Raw genomic sequence first — 19,311 nt, 5'->3', positions numbered from 1 at the left:
TAAATGAACCACAGACTAATAAAAGTGGGTTTAGAGAAATGTGAGCCCTTTATGGTAAATTATAAAACCACCATCCACCTTCTGAGTCATAATTTTCTCACCTCTTGTAGCCGATTTATTCCTAAACTCTGACTTTCCTCTCTTTCCTAGAGGCTCTTTTGTTATTGTATATCAGTAGAAACTCTGCATTTTTGCTTCACTTTGAGCCAAAAGTATTCAAATCTTGACAATATTTCACTGCAATAAGAAATGTTCGTTGGAAGTTTTGACCTTATATGTGCAAATGTTATGACATAACTAGTTATAAATTGTAACAAATTAAGCAGGAATTGAAACGGGTTGTAGAAATCCACTCGATTTTGCAGCACCTGGAGGGTTCAAATTCAAACTGTATGAACTATTAGGGTCCAAACACACAAATAAATGAACCACAGACTAATAACAGTGGGTTTAGAGAAATATGAGTCCTTGAAGGTGGAGTGTCTCCAGTCTCTGGTGGAACCCACAGGACCCCTGGGTGGATTAGAGCCACTGCAGAGTATGAGAAATGACACAAACAGACGTAATGTTAAGGAAAATGGAAGGAATAGAAAGGTGCATAGTTTATTAGAGGTTTTCAGACTAGCTGTGGTTTTATTCACATTTTCAATCTGTGATGGAAAAAACTAATGCTGAAAATCTAAAACAAACTCGAGTTATAGCACAAGGTTGATTGAATTAAATAGGGAATAGGCGAGATAGATAGAACAGATGAATGGCAAGAACTTTAATGCTTGTGAGGATTGGAAATGTTGTTTAATCAATAAAACAAAAATGCAAATACAGTATATGCAATGGAAGCAGATTTGGTGAGTATTTATATGCATCTGCAGTAAAGATGCAGCAGTTGAATGAACCTCCTCAGACCCAGCTATGGGTTCTCTGTGCATGTTTGTGGACAAGATTTTCACAGCTTTATACAAAAAAATAAAAACAGAAAAAAAACCTGTCCACTGCAAAAGACATTCCATAATTAAAAAAAAAAAAAAAAAAAGCATCTGAAAAAGCTGCTGCATCACGATGCTGAGTTGTTGAGATAAGGACGTGATTTACCTGAATTAAACTTAAATATGTATTCTCTTCTGTTGTATATTTAGCAGTATTTACACTAATTATTTTTGGTTTGTTTTCTTGTGGAAACATTGTGTTAAGTGTAATTATGGTTAGGCAAAATACATCTTTGCTTTATCCTAAACCCTCTTGGTTGCACTGTATATGGAATAATGAATATGTTGTTTTTGTTTGTTGTTTAAATTAATTAACCCTATAACGCCAAGCGTATCATATTTGATCCATGAGTTTTGAAGCCCTCTACATACAGTGTGATTTTTTTTTTCTTGAAAAACCTGATGTATACAATTAGATACATGCAATACACAGTTAATTCACCAGGGGGAGGAATTCATTCACCAGAGGCCTTTCCAGTGACACTACAAGACTGTCATTAATGAGGAAGGAGGAAGAACTGGGACAGTTTTGAAAAGGAATTACCAATTTGTTAGACATGTTTGTGTTATATTATGTTTTTGTTTGTTCAAAAATAATATTTGAGCACTGAGACCTGATGTGTCAGATATGATACAAAATGGGGCTCAGAAGGTTGAGTGTGTTGACCAGTAACCGAAGGGTTGGCGGTTCGGTTCCCAGTCATGTGACATTGTGTCCTGGACAAGGCTTTTCACCCTCCTTGCCTCCAGTGTCACTCACACTGGTGTGTGAATGTTCGGTGGTGGTCGGAGGGGCCTATGGCGCAAATTGGCAACAACGCTTCCGTCAGCCTGCTCCAGGTACAAATGTAGTTTCCCACCACCAGAGGGGGAATGTAAGAGTGAATGAATAATGGATCAATAATGGAAAGGGCTTTGGGTGCCTTGAAAAGCACTATAGAAATCTGATCCATTATTATTATTATTATTATTAGTAATAAAATTGAAAGTCATACATGGAAATTGATATTTGAAAAAAAAGTTGTTCGGATGTTCAGAAGGACCAATAAAGGCTCCAGTTTCAAAGAACTGGAATTTTCTGTCACTGATTTAATGGTTCAGGCTTTACAGGGTTAATGACTAAGTATAAACTACGACTACTTATTTCTAGATTGAACAATCCCAATTCAGGAAATCTTGTCAAGTGAACTTAACTTGCAGCATGGACAGATAATTAGTACCTTTTTCCTCAGATGTAGTGTTTTTATCTTGTTTTTTTTTTTTTTTTTTTGCAGTGCACCTTTAAAAATCCTCTCTCTTCTACCCTTGAGACGTTACACATGTATGTAAACCTGCAACAAGTGCAACAGACACAGTAAATTCTCAGTAATCTGTCCCATTCTGGTGGTCCAAGTGTTCAGTCAAAAATATACTGTAGCAAGAAAATGTTTGTGCTGTTTCTACTGACGTTCTGGCTTAAGAACAGAAGAGGACACAAACACAAACACACAGACGTGAAGGGTCTGGGGAATTTATTAAAAATGAAAGTCTACAAGTGAGAGGGCAGGAAGGCATCGAGGTACAGGAGGCATCAGCCCCCAGGACGCAAAAACAGCTGAGGCCAGGATCAAAACCAGGCCCTGAACCCAAGAGGGAACCTGAGGAACCATGGGAACACAGAGGGAACACAGCCTAGACCACAGCGGAGCGAAAACCAAACCTGCTTAGAGCCACATTTTGACTGTTTTTACAGTGAATTACAACATTAATGATGCTTTTCTGCAATGGATGGATAGAGACATAGATACAAAGATGGAGTCACTGGAAAAAATGTAAATCTTACCAAGTGTATTTTTTAAGAGAATTTTCACTTGTTCAATTGGCAGATTTTTTTTTGCTTAATTCAAGATTTTTTTTTTTTTTTGCTTAATTCAAGAAATTTTTTTTGTGTGCTAAATTCAAGATTTTTTTTGCTTAATTCAAGATTTTTTTTTGCATAATTCAAGATTTTTTTTGCTTAATTCAAGATTTTTTTTGCTTAATTCAAGATTTTTTTTTTGCATAATTCAAAATTTTTTTGCTTAATTCAAGATGTTTTTTGCTTAATTCAAGATTTTTTTTGCTTAATTCAAGATTTTTTTTTTGCATAATTCAAAATTTTTTTGCTTAATTCAAGATGTTTTTTGCTTAATTCAAGATGTGTTTTGCGTAATTCAAATGTTTTTTGCATAATTCAAGATTTTTTTTTGCTTAATTCAAGATTTATTTATTTATTTATTTATTTTGCTTCATGCTATATATATATATATATATATATATATATATAAAATTATTTATTTTTTTTGCTTCATTCAAGCAAAAAAACATCTGCCAATGGAACAAGTGAAAATTATCTTGGTAAGATTTCTTGAAATAAGATTTTCCAGATCTATTGTCTGAAAATCATTTCTTAAATCTCACTGAAAAGTTACTCTTGAGGTGATTATGTCTTATTTTAAGTGTGATGAGATATTTTGACTGGAAATGAGAAAAATACACTTGGTAAGAGTTAGATTTTTCCAGTGCATATAGATAGATGGACTTTACTGGGAAACTGTAGGATAGGATAAGCCTCCTAGGATACTGGATATTTAGATGTGAAATCAGGGAAATAAAATACAGTTGTCAGCTTCATGTAAGTTTAGACATTATAATAATTCAGGCTCAATCTCCAAAAAAAAAAAACATCAAGGCCATCACACTTGACTTAACACTTGAAAGGCATATTTCTCATGTCCACTCTTAGAAATAATAAGAGAACCCAGGTGAAAAGGTAAAAAGTAACCTGAGTGTTAAAGCATTAAAAGAGCATACTTTACACTCATAGTTTAAATAAACCATGTCTACCATTGTATGACCCTGATTTCCTCTAAATCTAACCTTAACATCTGCCATCAACCAAAAGCTAGAAAAGTGACGTTTTCTTCTGATTTACATGTAGTTGAGTTTGGACTAAACTCATACTGTGAATAAATTTGACGTAGTAAAGTGGTTTAGTGGCTTTTCCAGATTCTATCCATGTAAAATCATAGCCTCATTCCATATAAACACTTGTTTTCTGCTTTTTCTGCTTTTCAATCTTGTCTTTTAAATGCACTGTTTGGATTTTAATGTTTTGCTTTAATTTTAATGTTAATTTTAATATAATTGATGTCTTTTAAAATCACGTTTTATCTCTGATGATTTTAATGTTTTTCTTCCCCTTCTTTGATTTTAATGTAGTTTCAATATCTTGCTTTTTTTTTCCTTGTGATTTTTTTTTTTTTTTTAATGCCTTTGTAAAGCACTTTGAGTTACCCTGTGTATGATTAGTGCTATACAAATAAACTTGCCTTGTCTTTTATTTGGGATTTTTTGTTTGTTTTTGAAGAAAAAGAATCTTTCTGTTTTTGTTATTGTGTTGTAAAAAGACAACTATGCTAACTGTACATTTAAATGCACAGTTGTTCTTTTAACCCTCAAAGACCTAAACCATCTACTGATCTAACATGTTTAACACCTGTTGACCCACTAATCCTATCAATACATGTAAATAATCGGTGTAAAATACAGTTATTCATCTTTTCATGGTCATCAGATATGACCCATTTGGACGTTCAGAGGCTCCGTAGTTACCATGGAAACGGTCATCTTCTACAACATTGAATCCCCAGTAAAACCCATGGAGTTGGATCAATGACAGTGGATGGAAACATTTGTTTTTGTCTTCAGTTAATGATATATTTTTGCCAGAAATGCCAGTTTTTCTCCTGTTCTCTCTGATTTTAATTAATAACCTTTGTATTTGCACTGGGCTTTTATGAACCTCGACATGATCAGCAAATGAAACAGGGGAAAATACCTGATTTTCACGGAAAAATGCAAAATCTAGATATAATATTATAATAGATGGTGATAAATTACTTAGGGAAGGTCAGATGCTGCCACAAAAATAAGTCTTAAAGGATTAAATTACGACGCGACTACTATACTAATACTGTAATTTATTACTATTTGTAGCAGAACTGAAAAAATACGATCATTGCATTCCTTTATTATGATTTAGTATCAGTTTAAAGATGCAAAACACGCCTAAAGATATTGAAAATGGATAAGAGGAGGAGGATGGAGGTGCTGGGGTGTGATGGGTGGATACTCAAAGCAGCAGACGGCCTCATTGAACTGATGTGGGTTCATGCACCGTTCTTCTGCTTTCGTATGCTCCTCGCTCACCCATTCACACACCAGTGGTGACGGCGCTGCACTGGGAACAGCTCAGGTTCAATGTTTGGCACAAGGACACTTTGACATATTAATGGGAGGAGCCAGGGATTGAACCTCCAACCCTCGCCGTCGACCCCCTCTACCTCCTGCGCCTCGCTGCCCTTAAACCGGGGTTATTTTAGAAGACTTGGCAACGTCCTCCAAACACACAGAAGTTGTTATACAAGCAGGTTCACAGGCCGAGCAGCGCTGCATACCACTACTGGGTTTGGCTGCAGACTTTGGAGCTCATCAGCCGATACGCCACGAGCGACTGAAGGCGCTGTCGTCTTCAGCACTTTCTTCAAACATCTTCTCTGACAAAACTACTGGTCAGATTAATTTCAAATGTTTTATGTAGGGGACAATACGTACAAAGTTGGTTCACAGTTTTGAGAGATTTAAAAATTTTTGATGAATTTTTTGAAATATTAAAAATTTCCCATTACTTTTAATGGTCCATATTTTGATGGTTTATAACATGTAAATGGTTACAGATATCAATATAGTGACTACTGATCACTGATAGAAGTCATACATGGACTTTCATTTGGATCCATGACCTTTGACCTTGAGTGACCTTAAAGGGTCAAACCCAAGGTCACCAATGTCTTGATTTCATTGAGATCTTCTCCAAAACTACTGGTTGGATTCAAGTCAAAATTTTTATGTAGATTCTTTCACAGTTTTGAACAATTTTGAATTTTTAACGCATTTTTAGAATATTAAAAATGTGCCTTTCCTGAAAACGGTCCACATTTTGATGGTTTATAATAGGGCTGAAAGATATATGGTTATCGTATCGATATCGAGATATGAACATTCAAGATATTAATATCGAAAAAGCAACGATATAAACAATATAGATTTCCCTTGTGCTCGCCCTGCATGTACAGCTCTGGAAGTCACAACAAATTTAATTTATTTGTACTTTATGTTAATGTTGATGACTGGCAGTGAGTTCTTATAAATAAAACTGCACTTTCCACATTCTTTTGTATTATAATGTTAGTATTTTTCTGAAAAGTGCTTGGTTTTCACCGAACCCGTAGTCATATCGTATCACATCGATATCAAGATATGTGGCATGAATATCGAGATACGAAATTTTGTCCATATCGTTCAGCCCTAGTTTATAACATGGAAATAGTTACAGATATTAAAATTGTTCCTGTTGATCACTGATAGAAGTCATATCTGGACTTTCATTTGGGTCCATGACCTTTGACCTTGAATGACCTTGAAGGGTCAAACACAAAGTGACCAGTGTTTTGATTTCATTGAGATCTTCTCCAAAACTACTGGTTGGATTCAAGTCAAAATTTTTATGTATCTTCCTTCACAGTTTTGAACACTTTTGAATTTTTAATAATTTTTTTGGAATATTAAAAATGCAATTTTCCTTCTGATAGTTAATATTTTGATGGTTTATAACGTGCAAATGGTTACAGATATCAATATAGTTCCCATTAATCACTGATAGAAGTCATATCTGGACTTTCATTTGGATCCATGACCTTTGACCCTGACTGACCTTGAAGGGTCAAAGACAAAGTGACCAATGTTTTGATTTCATTGAGATCTTCTCCAAAACTACTGGTTGGATTCAAGTCAAAATTTTTATGTATCTTCCTTCACAGTTTTGAACAATTTTGAATTTTTAATGATTTTTTTTGGAATATTAAAAATGTGTTTTTCCTTATAATAGTTAATATTTTGATGGTTTATAGCATGCAAATGGTTACAGAGATCAATGTAGTTCCTATTGATCACTGATAGAAGTCGTATATGGAGTTTGATTGAATTCGTTGAGTTCTCCTCCAGTGAAAGTACCGCCCACTCCTACTGGAAGGCTGATCTCCTTCATCCAGACCACAGGACTCTAACAGAGAGACAGAACCTGACAACATCACAAATTCAACTTGGTGACATACTATTTATCCTGTTTTTTGTTCCTCATTTCTTCATCTTCATGTGGACATACAAGACCAAGCAGAAAAAAAAAAACACAGATGAAATGAATCTGAAGCTCTGAGAATTGAGACCCACATCGTGCAGGTGCAAAGGTGGAATATCTTGTTCCTAGCGCTGGCACGTTTTGTAAAAGCCTGCGATCAGCACTAAAAATCTTGCTTGCAACTACATCTCGGGCAGTAATCAGTATAATGGTGTAGTGCGGTACGGGGTAAGCCTGTGTTTATATATAGACCTACAAGGCGATAAAGGGTTTTTTTTTGTTTTGTTTTTTTTTCTTCCTCCAGCCTTACCTTACCTCTGTTACTGCTGTTCTGTCGATGCCGTCCTAATTCTCATCTCCCATGCTAACAGAAGTGCCGTAAGTTGCTGCTGGAGTCACTCAGTTCTGGGCCTCTTTTCTTTTGATCAGACCTAATCCTCATTATTATTTACAGATCCTTGATTTCTGCCCGCAACCATCGTTTCGCTGCTGCACAAAAAAAAAAAAAAAAAAACAGAGCGTAACACGGACTTTGATCAATTATGGACTATACACTAATGGGCTGTGTCCCCTCAGTGCGCCCTCAACATCCCTGTTCTACTCTGAATTGTGCTTGCCTTGCTTCTGTTAACTTCACCGTGACATCTGTGTGTAAAATAAGCCTTAAATTATGTAATAGCTTGTATACCAGCGGAGTTAGCTTAATATAGTTTGATAACAGATTTGTGTACTGCACTGCGTCATACTAGCAATTAGTGTAATAGTCTATTTCAGAGGCAGAGTGTCCAAAGTAATCCATAAACTGCATAAAGATGTGCGCTGTGTACCATCTTGCTAATGGTGGCATTAAACAGGATGTGATCTACAAATACCTAATTAGACTTTGGAAGGGGAATGATGGCCTCAGCCACCAACAATGGACATGATGAAGGATGTTCATACACTAAGTGGCTATTGCTATAAATATACAAGCAAGAACATGTATTTTTAGTTGACAAAAAAATAAATAAATAAAAAAATACAAACAGATTAGCACTGTAATCACTTTGGGAAATTGCCTCTCGGTCTGTGTGGAGATAAATAGGCAACAGTGTAAATGATCATGTGTTTGAAGTATTTAAGTAGTGTTTGTGCTGCTCTGTTAATGTCACTATGTTAATTAAAGAAAAGTGCAACTCGGAACCTCATGCTCATGCTTTTTTTCTGAAATGAAACGGTAAGAATAGAGGCTGCGTGGAGAAGGAAACGTTCCCTTCATAGACTGTTGGGTTGAATATGGGGAATTAAAGACGATTTTAAGGTTCGGAGATGTTCAAGAAGTACGTGTGCAATTTCCATGTGTAATGTAAGTCTAAATTCACTTATTTTTCTTGTTCTGTTTTGCTTGTAGTTTCTGCTTTGCCCTATTTGTTCTCAAATATGTATACCTATAAATACAACAACTCCAAGTTTTCTTTTTATTTCAATGCAATAAAATGTATAAATATTTCCAATTACAAATGATTTTTTCACAAAAATGATATGAATAACCTGAAAAACTGAAATTTTGTAAGAAAATAAGTGCAATTTTAACAATATTATGCCTCAACTTACCATTTGTACATGTGCATTACACGCAGTGCGACACATACAGGGTGGGGAAGCAAAATTTACAATATTTTGAGGCAGGGATTGAAAGACATTGTATGACCAATTAGTTTATTGAAAGTCATGAGAATTTATTTGCCACAAGAAAACTGACATAATAGAAAATGTTTTTATTCTATGTGTCCTCCTTCTTTCTCAATAACTGCCTTCACACGCTTCCTGAAACTTGCGCAAGTGTTCCTCAAATATTCGGGCGACAACTTCTCCCATTCTTCTTTAATAGTATCTTCCAGACTTTCTCGTAATAGTTTTGCTCATAGTCATTCTCTTCTTTCCATTATAAACAGTCTTTATGGACACTCCAACTATTTTTGAAATCTCCTTTGGTGTGACGAGTGCATTCAGCAAATCACACTCTCTTTGACGTTTGCTTTCCTGATTACTCATATGGGCAAAAGTTTCTGAAAAGGTATGAATAATAGTGTTAGGTATGATTATGACATCAATATATGTTTGGCTTCAAGGCAATTGACGTAGTGCCTGCTGAGAAAAAAACAACAAAATGTTCATTGTAAATTTTGCTTCCTCACCCTGTACATTTGGTAAAAGGTATAATATTGTTAAAATTTTGGAACTAAAATAAAAACTATTTCAACAATATTGCATGTCAGCTTATTATTAACACAACTTATGGATCATAGTGGATCTACAAATACCTAATTAGACTTTGGAAGGGGAATGATGGCCTCAGCCACCAACAATGGACATGATGAAGGATGTTCATACACTAAGTGGCTATTGCTATAAATATACAAGCAAGAACATGTATTTTTAGTTGACCAAAAAACGACAAGAAGAACAAAAAAAAACCCCAGATTAGCACTGTAATCACTTTGGGAAATTGCCTCTTGGTCTGCGTGGAGATAAATAGGCAACAGTGTAAATGATCATGTGTTTGAAGTATTTAAGTAGTGTTTGTGCTGCTCTGTTAATGTCACTATGTTAATTAAAGAAAAGTGCAACTCGGAACCTCATGCTCATGCTTTTTTTCTGAAATGAAACGACAAGAATAGAGGCTGCATGGAGAAGGAAACGTTCCCTTCATGGACTGTTGGGTTGAATATGGTGAATTAAAGACGAAGCGACGGTTTTCCTGAGACTTTGAATTTCACTTTCAATAGGGTCTATAAGAATAAAAGCTAAATATTATTTATATACTTCATATAAAAAAGCTTGTCATATTCCTTAATGATTGATTTATTGCACCAGGCAATGACATTTATGGAGCAGAACTAAATAAATTCAACAGAGAAATTCAATAAAATAAATGGATCCGAAGAGAAACAGTTCAGAGGAAATGGGCATTTCTGACTTTGCATCACTGACATGATGGAGCCAGATTTCAGCGGAGATGCCAAATGAATTTTTCTTTATTTTTAACCTTAAGTGCTTTATCACCATTTAGTACAATATTATTTTGTGTATTTTTTGTGTTTTTCAGTGAAAATCAGGTATTTTCTCATATTTAATTCACTATATATAGATGTTCATAAAAGCTCAGATTAAAGTTGAGGGTTATTATATCAGAAACAGAGAAAACTAAAGAAAAAGTGACTTTTTCAGCAAATTAAAACAATAGTCACTTTTCCATTGGATATCTGTGCAAAACTTTACTGATATTTACTACACGTTGAAAAAACAGAAGTGCGTAATGTCGGTTTTTCATTAAATCACAAATGCGATGATTTGTTTATTTATTATCGCGAGATGACACGAGAAGTCATTCCATAAACATGGCGACAAATGAAAACATGATGCTGATTTACAAATATATTCATTATTATTATATATCACCTTTCTATCTCGTACTGAGTTGAAAAATGATTCCGTTTCCTGGTGTGTCCACACATACCATGCCATGTTTATTTTAAAACTCTTCATCTCTTGTTGTAACATCCGTCAACATCTGTTTTTTTTTAATTCACCTGACTCTAGTTGTGGATAAAGGTCTTTCCATTGCAGTTTTGCAGGATTCACCAATTGCGCTACACCCGAAAAACCACCTCTTGCAGCGCAAAAACTCTTAATGGAAAAACAAGTTTTGGCAAAATTTTCATTTTTCCATTAGGTAAATTTTTATGCGCAAGTTACATTCATGCAATTTGAGGGTCAGTGGAAAAGCAACTGTTAATAGTCTCCATCCACTGCATTTTACTGATGAATCAATGTTGTAGAAGGTGACGGTGTTTCCACGGTAACTACGGAGCCTCTGAACGTCCAAATGGGTCATATCTGATGACCATGAAAAGATAAATAACTGTATTTTACACCAGTTATTTACATGTATTGATAGGATTGATGGATCAACAGGTATTAAACCGTTTAGGTCAGTAGATGCTTTTGGTTTGGGTTTTTATGGGTTTTGAATCAGTTCTGTGTGGTTCATTCTTCGTGGGCGTCTTCAGTAAACTGGTGTTTACTTGGAAAAGTGAAGTTTTCAGTTGTTTCCAAACTTGTGCTTCTTTAGTGAGTCTTGATGGTGGATGGGAGCGTCTCATCTCACCAGAGTACAATTTGGGAGAAGAGGTTTGGTCCGGAGCCAGCTGTGGAGTGGTTCAGTTCTAGTGTGAATGTGAGCTGACAGGTTCCTGACCCAACTACCAGGCAGCGGAGGTAGGACTGGAGGAATTAGGGACGTGGAACAGTTTCCTTATATTTGGGCCAAACAAGGCCGCTGGGACCTGCTTTTTGGGTTTTTTGTTATTTTTTTTTGTTTCCGCCTCGAAATGAGGCAGCGTAACCATCTCGTATGATTTGACATGTGGTGATGCGTTTGATTCCACTTGGGGTTTTTGAGTCAGTTCTCAGACGCTGCTTTGGCATTAGGTGAAACCTTGTAGACGTTCGTATACACAGGTCATGAAAGTCTTAAAAAGTATGTATTGAATTAGTTTGAAATGCTGTTTTCCAGACCTTGAAAAGTCTGGGATTTTGTGTGAAAGTCTTAATAAAGTCCGGAAAAAGTTCCTCTCATAGTTGAATTTTAGAGAATGCTCAAAGGCACATAATCATGTAAGATAATCAATACATGAGGAAAACGTTTAAAAAAAAAAAAAAAAGATCTGATTTCACTAACCCAGTGTTTTTCAACCTTGGGGTCGGGACCCCATGTGGGGTCACCTGGAATTCAAATGGGGTCACCTAAAATGTCTAGTAATTGAATAAAACACACAAACAAACAAAAACAACTTACTAATAAAAATATATGGTGAGTTGAAAGAGACAATCCCAATCCATAACAGACATGACAAACTGCGTCTGAAACTGAAGCACTGTGGTTCTGTTTATCTGTCAGATGTTCATTGTGGTCAGTTTCAGATGCTGCAGCTCTTTCATAATTCATAGTTTGAGTTCTTGTTTGTTCAGTATTAATTGTCAGCCTTGTAAATCCAAGCTGGACTGACTGTACATATCCTGACCAAGGAAAATAAAATTCTCACTTTGTGCAGTAATCTACACCTGGATTTCCTGCCTCCGTCCATAATAATATACATTATATAGACTAAATGTCCTCTAAAATTAATGTTTATTTGCAACATAGTATAGCAAACTATTACATGATCAAAAACCAATGAATTTTAGCAAAAAAAAAAAAAAAGTCTCCGTTTTTAATGTCTGAGGTCGCCAGAAATTTGTGATGTTAAAATAAGGTCATGAGCCAGAAAAGGTTAGGAACTACTGCTCTAGAAGTTATTCATGTTGTTTTGAACTTCATAGTCTCTTCACCATGGGTTGTGAGTCTTGGATTCATCTGTACTATTTCCTTTTATCTGTTTTTCTTTTGTTTTGTTTTTGTTTTGTTTTTGTCTGCTGGGGCCTCTTTACAGGTCATCATTGTAAATGAGAAGCTGTTCTCAGTTGATTTTCCCTGGTAAAATAAAGTGTAAATACATGAACATTCACTGTGGTCAAACCCACACCTAACCCTCCCTGCACTATCCGGTCGGTACTAGAATGATTCTAGTGAAACTTGTCTGTGTGATATGAATGCACTTTTGTGATTTTCATATGTTTTGAAAATGTTTCTGTCAGTAAAATATAATTTACTGCACATTATGCACTCATTCATTCATACATTTATTAAAATGAACTTTTTACTACACCCAACAGGTACAATATCAACCAAAAAAGTAGGAACGCAAGTATAAAAGTACATAAAGTCAAAGGAAAAAATAACAGTTTTGAAAAAGTCTGGAAAATATGTTGCCCATATGTGACCTGTATCTGACCTGTTACAGACAGTTTGAACAGCACCAATCAGATTTTTTTCAAATCCGACCCAGGCCACTTTCATATGTGGTCCTAAATCTGATACGTATCTGATATTTTACAGTGTGACTTCAGTCTGAACGGCCAGGTCGCATTTATCTGACCTTTGTCATTAAAATGCAACAAATATCACAACTCTGTGTCCCAGGAGGAGAAGAAACAGGAAAAACATATTTCCTTCCATAAACACAGTGCATGCCTGCATGGTGACGTATTACGTCAGGACCTGTTTTGCGCATGTGGGTCACTTCAAGGTCGTATTCAGTTCATATTACAAATTAAATGCGACTTCTATAAGTTTTGAGTATGAATGAGCACACGAAAAAATTGGATTTCACCAAAAAAATCTGAATTGTGCATTCAGACCTGCTGTCTGATCGTAGCCTAAGACTGTGACGTTGCTTAGCCCTAGGTGACGGTTTTGACAGCTTTGATAACAGGATGATGTGAAACTATCCTACAGGCCTTAGAGGGGAAAAAAAAGAGAGAAAAAATGCCATGAGAATGAATTATTTGTGGACAGACAGATGGAGCAAATTGTTTTAAAGCAGATAGAACTGTAGAGGGAGCGTTGGGCTGTCAGGTGTGACTGCAAATGGCAACAGCAAATGGTTGACATGACCTCCAGGTCAGGTATGGAGGCCCCTCAGCACTATTTTAGGTTTTTTCTCTGGGCCCCAGGGAGGTCAGGGCCGGTTCTGTCAACATCTATTTACATCCAGACTCAGCCTCTGCAGCAGCAATAGAATAGAATAGAAAAGAATAGAGTACCATACACTACAGTACAATACAATACAGTACCCAGTGTTGTGTGTAACGAGTTACAAAGTAACACGTTACAGTAATGTAACTACTTTTTGGGGGTAAAAAGCAGTGTAATGCACTATTACTGAAAATTTGGTAATGAAACATTCTTCCTTTTTTAATTTGACACAATGCTACTTTTCGTAGGGACAGATTTGATGTGTCATGTACATATTTTACCCCTGAATTTTTTTTTTTTACCCCCTAAGAATTATGTGCATGCTCCAAACCATCGGGCATGTGCAAACACATTCTTTTCGATGTAAACATCCGCTAGTGAAACAGCTACACTTACGCAATAGTCACAAGCCCTCATTTAGGTGACTAAAAAATAGTTGGACAAAAACTAATAAGCCCTTATGTATTTTGTGTTCACCTCTATGCCCCTAAGATATATGGAGGCTCTGTTATTTCATATAGTTTGACAGGGCTTAGTGGTGGTGTTGAAGCCTATAGTAGTTCAATGTTTTCTTGTCCAGTGCTCTGTCTGTGTCATTTTTTAAAACAAAGAGTACAAAAGAAATACCTGTTCTGTCCTTCATAGTAGAACTTTATGTAGCCCTACACATTTAGGAACAGAAATGTGGTTCTGCCCAAAGTCTAGAAACATAAAAGTAACAAGTAACGTAAAAAGTTTCTTTCCATTCTTTTTATGTTTGATAAATATATTAAATAAATATTCCATTGTTACTGCAAGAGCAGAGGATTATTGTGTGACCTGTTGCACATAATTAACATTATACAGAGTTGTTGCACATTATTGGGAGTGATGGCATGAAGGTACATGGAGGGAAGTGATTGTACAGAAAAGGGAAGTGACTGTACAGTGCTAGGTGAAAAAAACAAAACAACAAAACAAAAAGAGGATTGTGTGTGTGATCTGCGGTTGGATTTATGTCTTCCAGTCGGAGTACTTACTTCTCCTGACTTATGAGCCTGATGCGTCTCTGCTACACTTCACACTTACACAACAGAGAATCACCCATAAAGTTTTGTCATGCATTTATAATGTTTTCCATCTCTGCGCTCTGTGTGTGTGTGTATGTGTGTGTGTGTGTGTTTTGGCGTCACTCTTACTTCAAACAGCTAGGACTGGAAACGTCTGAGGAGCTGAGGTTTGACAAAGCACTGTTTTTTTATGCTCTGCTGCTTTTGGAAAATCACTCTTTCCTCTCCAGTTCCTGGTGCACTTGCTCTTCCTGGTGTGGATAAAAAACACTGGCAGCAGATGAAGGGTTTCAGGTGTGGGAGGGAACACTGGCTGGCGACGGCCACCATTAGGATGTAATTGGCCACTGTTTAGTCACCGCTGCTGCTGCTTGGAAGTGGAGTCTGGAGTCATAAAGTCCTTTTAAAGGGAGTTTCTGATCATTAAATGGTGTTAGATTTGATACAGTTATGCTCAGGTGTAATCAGCTCTGTTATGTGTCTGTTTTCTGGTGAATTCCAGAATATTTTCTTGCTGACATGGTTTGTCAAAATCCCAGGACAGTTCTTGACCTGTTCTTTCCGTTACTTCAGGTGTTGTTGCACAGGATAACTCCAAACCTAATCATCTGATCTCCTTTGTGTTTTGTATTTAGGAGCAACCTTGGAAACTCTAGGATGACTTTTTTGGGTGTTGAGCTTGACCTTCATTTTCAAGGTCAATTTGGGGTCAGAGGTGTCAAATTTGGCCTGTGGCAGTAAAATAACAGAATAATAACCGATAAATAATGACTTCAATTTTTTCTTTTTGTCTTGATGTAAAAAAAAAAAAAAAAAAAAAAAAAAAAGTTAAACTACATCATGAAAATATTTAAGTTTACTTTACATTAAGTGTCCTTTCAAACATTGAACAACCACAAATCACTTTAAATTTCTGAAGAAAATTAACTGAATTTTAATGTTACGCCTCAGTTTGTCATTTAAACACATGCATTACAACTTATAGATCACAGTGGATCTACAAATACACAAAACATTTAGTAACACATACTGTCACTTACGCTAGTGTGAAACAAAACTGAAACTTAACATACTTTCGATGTCCGACTCCTGACTTCTATGCCTCTGTTATACAGTGGCTCTTGGACGACATTTTCACAACTTCTAGCCTGTATCCACTGGACCCCCTCCACTGCTCTATGGGCCCCCCTACGAATGCTGGGCCCCATGAATTTGTCAATTTCACCCATTATAAGTAAATGGGAGAAGAAAAAATATTTAAAAAAAATTCATAACAAATTTTAACTTTGACCTACTTTTCCCAAAATGTAATCAGATCTATTCTGGGTCACTAGCAATCTATAAACCCAATTTGGTATGAATTCAACCAATACTTTTGCTGCTAGTGTTAACAAACAAACAAACCAAACCAGAAACAATATCCTTTGCCTCTCCTTTGGGGGGGCGGGGTTAAAAGCATTTTGAGCCACAGATGATGTTCTCTGTCTTGGAATGTTGAGTTTTTAACTGCGTCCGTCTGTTGCAGAGATCTCTGGGAACTCGGAGGACATCCCCCCTGGTGCGCTGGAGGCAGCAGTGGCTGGAGAACGGGACTCTGCTGTTCCACATCCACCACCAGGACGGCAGCCTGAGCCTCCCAGAACCCACCGAAGACCCAGCCAACGACTCTGCAAAGGAGGAGCTGCGCATCCTGCACATCTCTGTCATGGTACGAGAAGAAAAAAAAAAACAAAAACCCACACTGTTCTACATCTGAACACAAAGCGGCTAAAAATGGAAATAGAGTCCAAAGGTCTAGCATTTGGATTCCTCATAGGATCTTATTAATTGGGCAAAAACTGACAAATTGCTTTTCTTTTAACGTGGATATATACAGTACTGTTCAGAAGTCTCAAACCCACTTTGAGCTTTGTTTTTGTAGTGTTGGAATGATCATATATATATTTATTTTTTCAGATACTACAAGAAAATACAGGAAATGTGAGCACAGCCTTTAAAGATGCACAAAAAACTGAGCTAAATGTGTTGTAAAGGTTAAAATCACTATTTAATGTGACCTTGGACCTCATGAAAAGAAGCAGTACAAATAAGTAGAAACTGATTCGAATCTGATGAGTGTTGAATGAAACCTGGTAGAAAACGTCAGAAAAATAATGCAAAAAATCTCATATTGTCTGAACTAAAATGGTTATTAACTTTTCAGTCACCAGTTGTATCAGTACATTTAGATAATTCAGTTAAAATGCATATTCTCAGTTTTTCAGGAGCATTAAATATGTTTTATTTGGATAATTAGATGCTCCATAACAAACATGGAAACACTAACATTTTCTACACCACTGATTCATGTCGTTTGACAAATGACAGTGGTTTAAGACTGTGGTTTTCTGTTTAGGTAATATATTTTGCTGAAAAAAGTGATGTTTTTCTCTATTTTGCTATAGTAACCTTGAATTTACTCTGCACTTTTATGAAGACCTACATCAGGAGTGTCAAAATCATTTTAGTTTAGGGGCCAGATACAGCCCATTATGATCCCAAAAGGGTCGGACAAGTAAAATAATAACAGTAAAAAAAGAGTATAACTACAATGTGAAAATGTTTACATCTCCAAACTAGTCTTTCAAAAAAAATGTGAATTACATGAACATGAAAGCCATGACACAACAGTCCTGAAAATTCTTTTTGGAAGTGAACATTTGTGCTATTATTATTATTATTATTATTATTATTATTATTATTATTATCATCATCCCTGGAGCTCATCTCCTTTATTCCTAAAAAACGAACATAAAAGCTCAAAAGCCAGGACGCCAAACAAGGTAATAATAGTTTTGGATTTTTCATTATAGTTTAGTTTTATTTAGTTTTGACTTTTTTTTCTCTAATTCAGTTTGTTTTAATTTGTTTTTAGAGCAGGTTTGATAGTTTTTATTAGTTTTCTTTTTTTTGTCTAAATGCTTAGTGTTAGTTTAGTTTTTTTTTTTTTTTTTTTTCATATCTTTTCTCTTCTTCTCCGTCGTATTCAATAAATCCCAGACAGGACTCTGCTGCTTTCTCCCAACTTTAGTCTGCATGTTTCCAGGTAGAGTGGGAACGAAAAGACGACATGTGACGACAAATGACAGACCGTTAAATATCATTTTGTGGCAGCAGCTAAAATTGCTTGAGTGAAATAAATCGATTTCATATCAGTCCGGGTTGACAAAGACGAAAACGAAGGGAATTTGATCCATAATTTTTATCCGTTTTAGTTATTTTTGTAAGCACACAATACAGTTTCAGTTAGTTATTTTTTTCTTTTAATTATAGTTTTTATTTATTTCAGTTAACAAGAATGTTTTTACAATTCTAGTTTTCGTCATTTTGTTAGTTTTCTTTAACGATAATAACCTTGACGCCAAACTCTGGTCAGTGTCGGTCACTGCACGTGCATGTGCCCATCAACTACATGATGTATCAGTGACGTACGCCGTAAAACAGTAAAATTTGTAGTTTTTTTAAATTTTTTTTTTTTTTTATGTCGGAGTCCTGACCTGAACCCAGAAGTTGCATAATGCCAGTGCAGGCAATACAGACGCTCTGGAGTGATGACAAAAGTGTAATTGAACCTATTGTGAGTTGCAAGGTTATTATCGTTAGTGAAGCTAACGAAATGACGAAAACTAGAATTGTAAAAACATTTTCGTTGACTGAAATAAATAAAAACTATATTTAAAAGAAAAAAGTGATAACTAACTGAAACTGTATTGTGTGCTTACAAAACTAAGTAAAACGTATAAAAATTATGGATCAAATTCCCTTCGGTTTTGTCTTTGTCAACATTGGATTGATAAGAAATCGATTTATTTCCCTCAAGCAATTTTAGCTGTTGGCACTGTATGACACTTAACGGTCCATCACTTGTCGTCACTTGTGGTTTCCAGTCGTCTTCTGGTCCCCACTCTACCTGGAAACATGGAGACTAAAGTTGGGAGAAGGCAGCAGAGTCCTTTCTGGGATTTATTTGAATACGACGGCGAAGAAGATAAAAGATATAAAAAAATCTAAAACCAAACTAAAACTAAGCATTTAGAAAAAATTTAAACTAATAAAACCTAGCAAACCTGCTCTAAAAACTAATTAAAACTAACTGAAACTGTACTGTGTGCTTACAAAACTAAAACGAATAAAAATTATGGATAAAATTCCCTTTGTTTTCGTTTTGTCAATGTCAGATTGATATGAAATTGATTTATTTCACTCCATCAATTTTAGCTGCTGGCACCATACGGTACTTCACGGTCCATCATTTGGTTTAGAGTCGGAAACATGGAGACTAAAGCAGCAGAGTCCTGTCTGGGATTTATGTGAATACGACGGTGAAGAAGAGAAAAGATACAAAAAAATTAAAACTAAACTAAAACTAAGCATTTAGGGAAAAAAAAACAAAACTAATAA

The 19,311-nt window shown here is 35.7% G+C and overlaps 1 protein-coding gene across 1 annotated transcript in view; it reads left to right on the top strand.

Annotated features, from left to right (window-relative positions):
* The window catches only part of astn1 (astrotactin 1), a 982,704-nt gene that overhangs the window by 152,803 nt on the left and 810,590 nt on the right, over positions 1-19,311 (top strand). The window contains 2 exon segments of the mRNA XM_030160213.1: positions 16,397-16,422; positions 16,424-16,579. Of these exon segments, the coding sequence (XP_030016073.1) occupies positions 16,397-16,422; positions 16,424-16,579 (182 nt within the window).

The sequence above is a fragment of the Sphaeramia orbicularis genome, chromosome 17 (genome assembly GCF_902148855.1).
Source record: "Sphaeramia orbicularis chromosome 17, fSphaOr1.1, whole genome shotgun sequence".
NCBI lineage: Eukaryota > Metazoa > Chordata > Actinopteri > Kurtiformes > Apogonidae > Sphaeramia > Sphaeramia orbicularis.
This window is presented reverse-complemented; position numbering and strand designations above follow the sequence as displayed.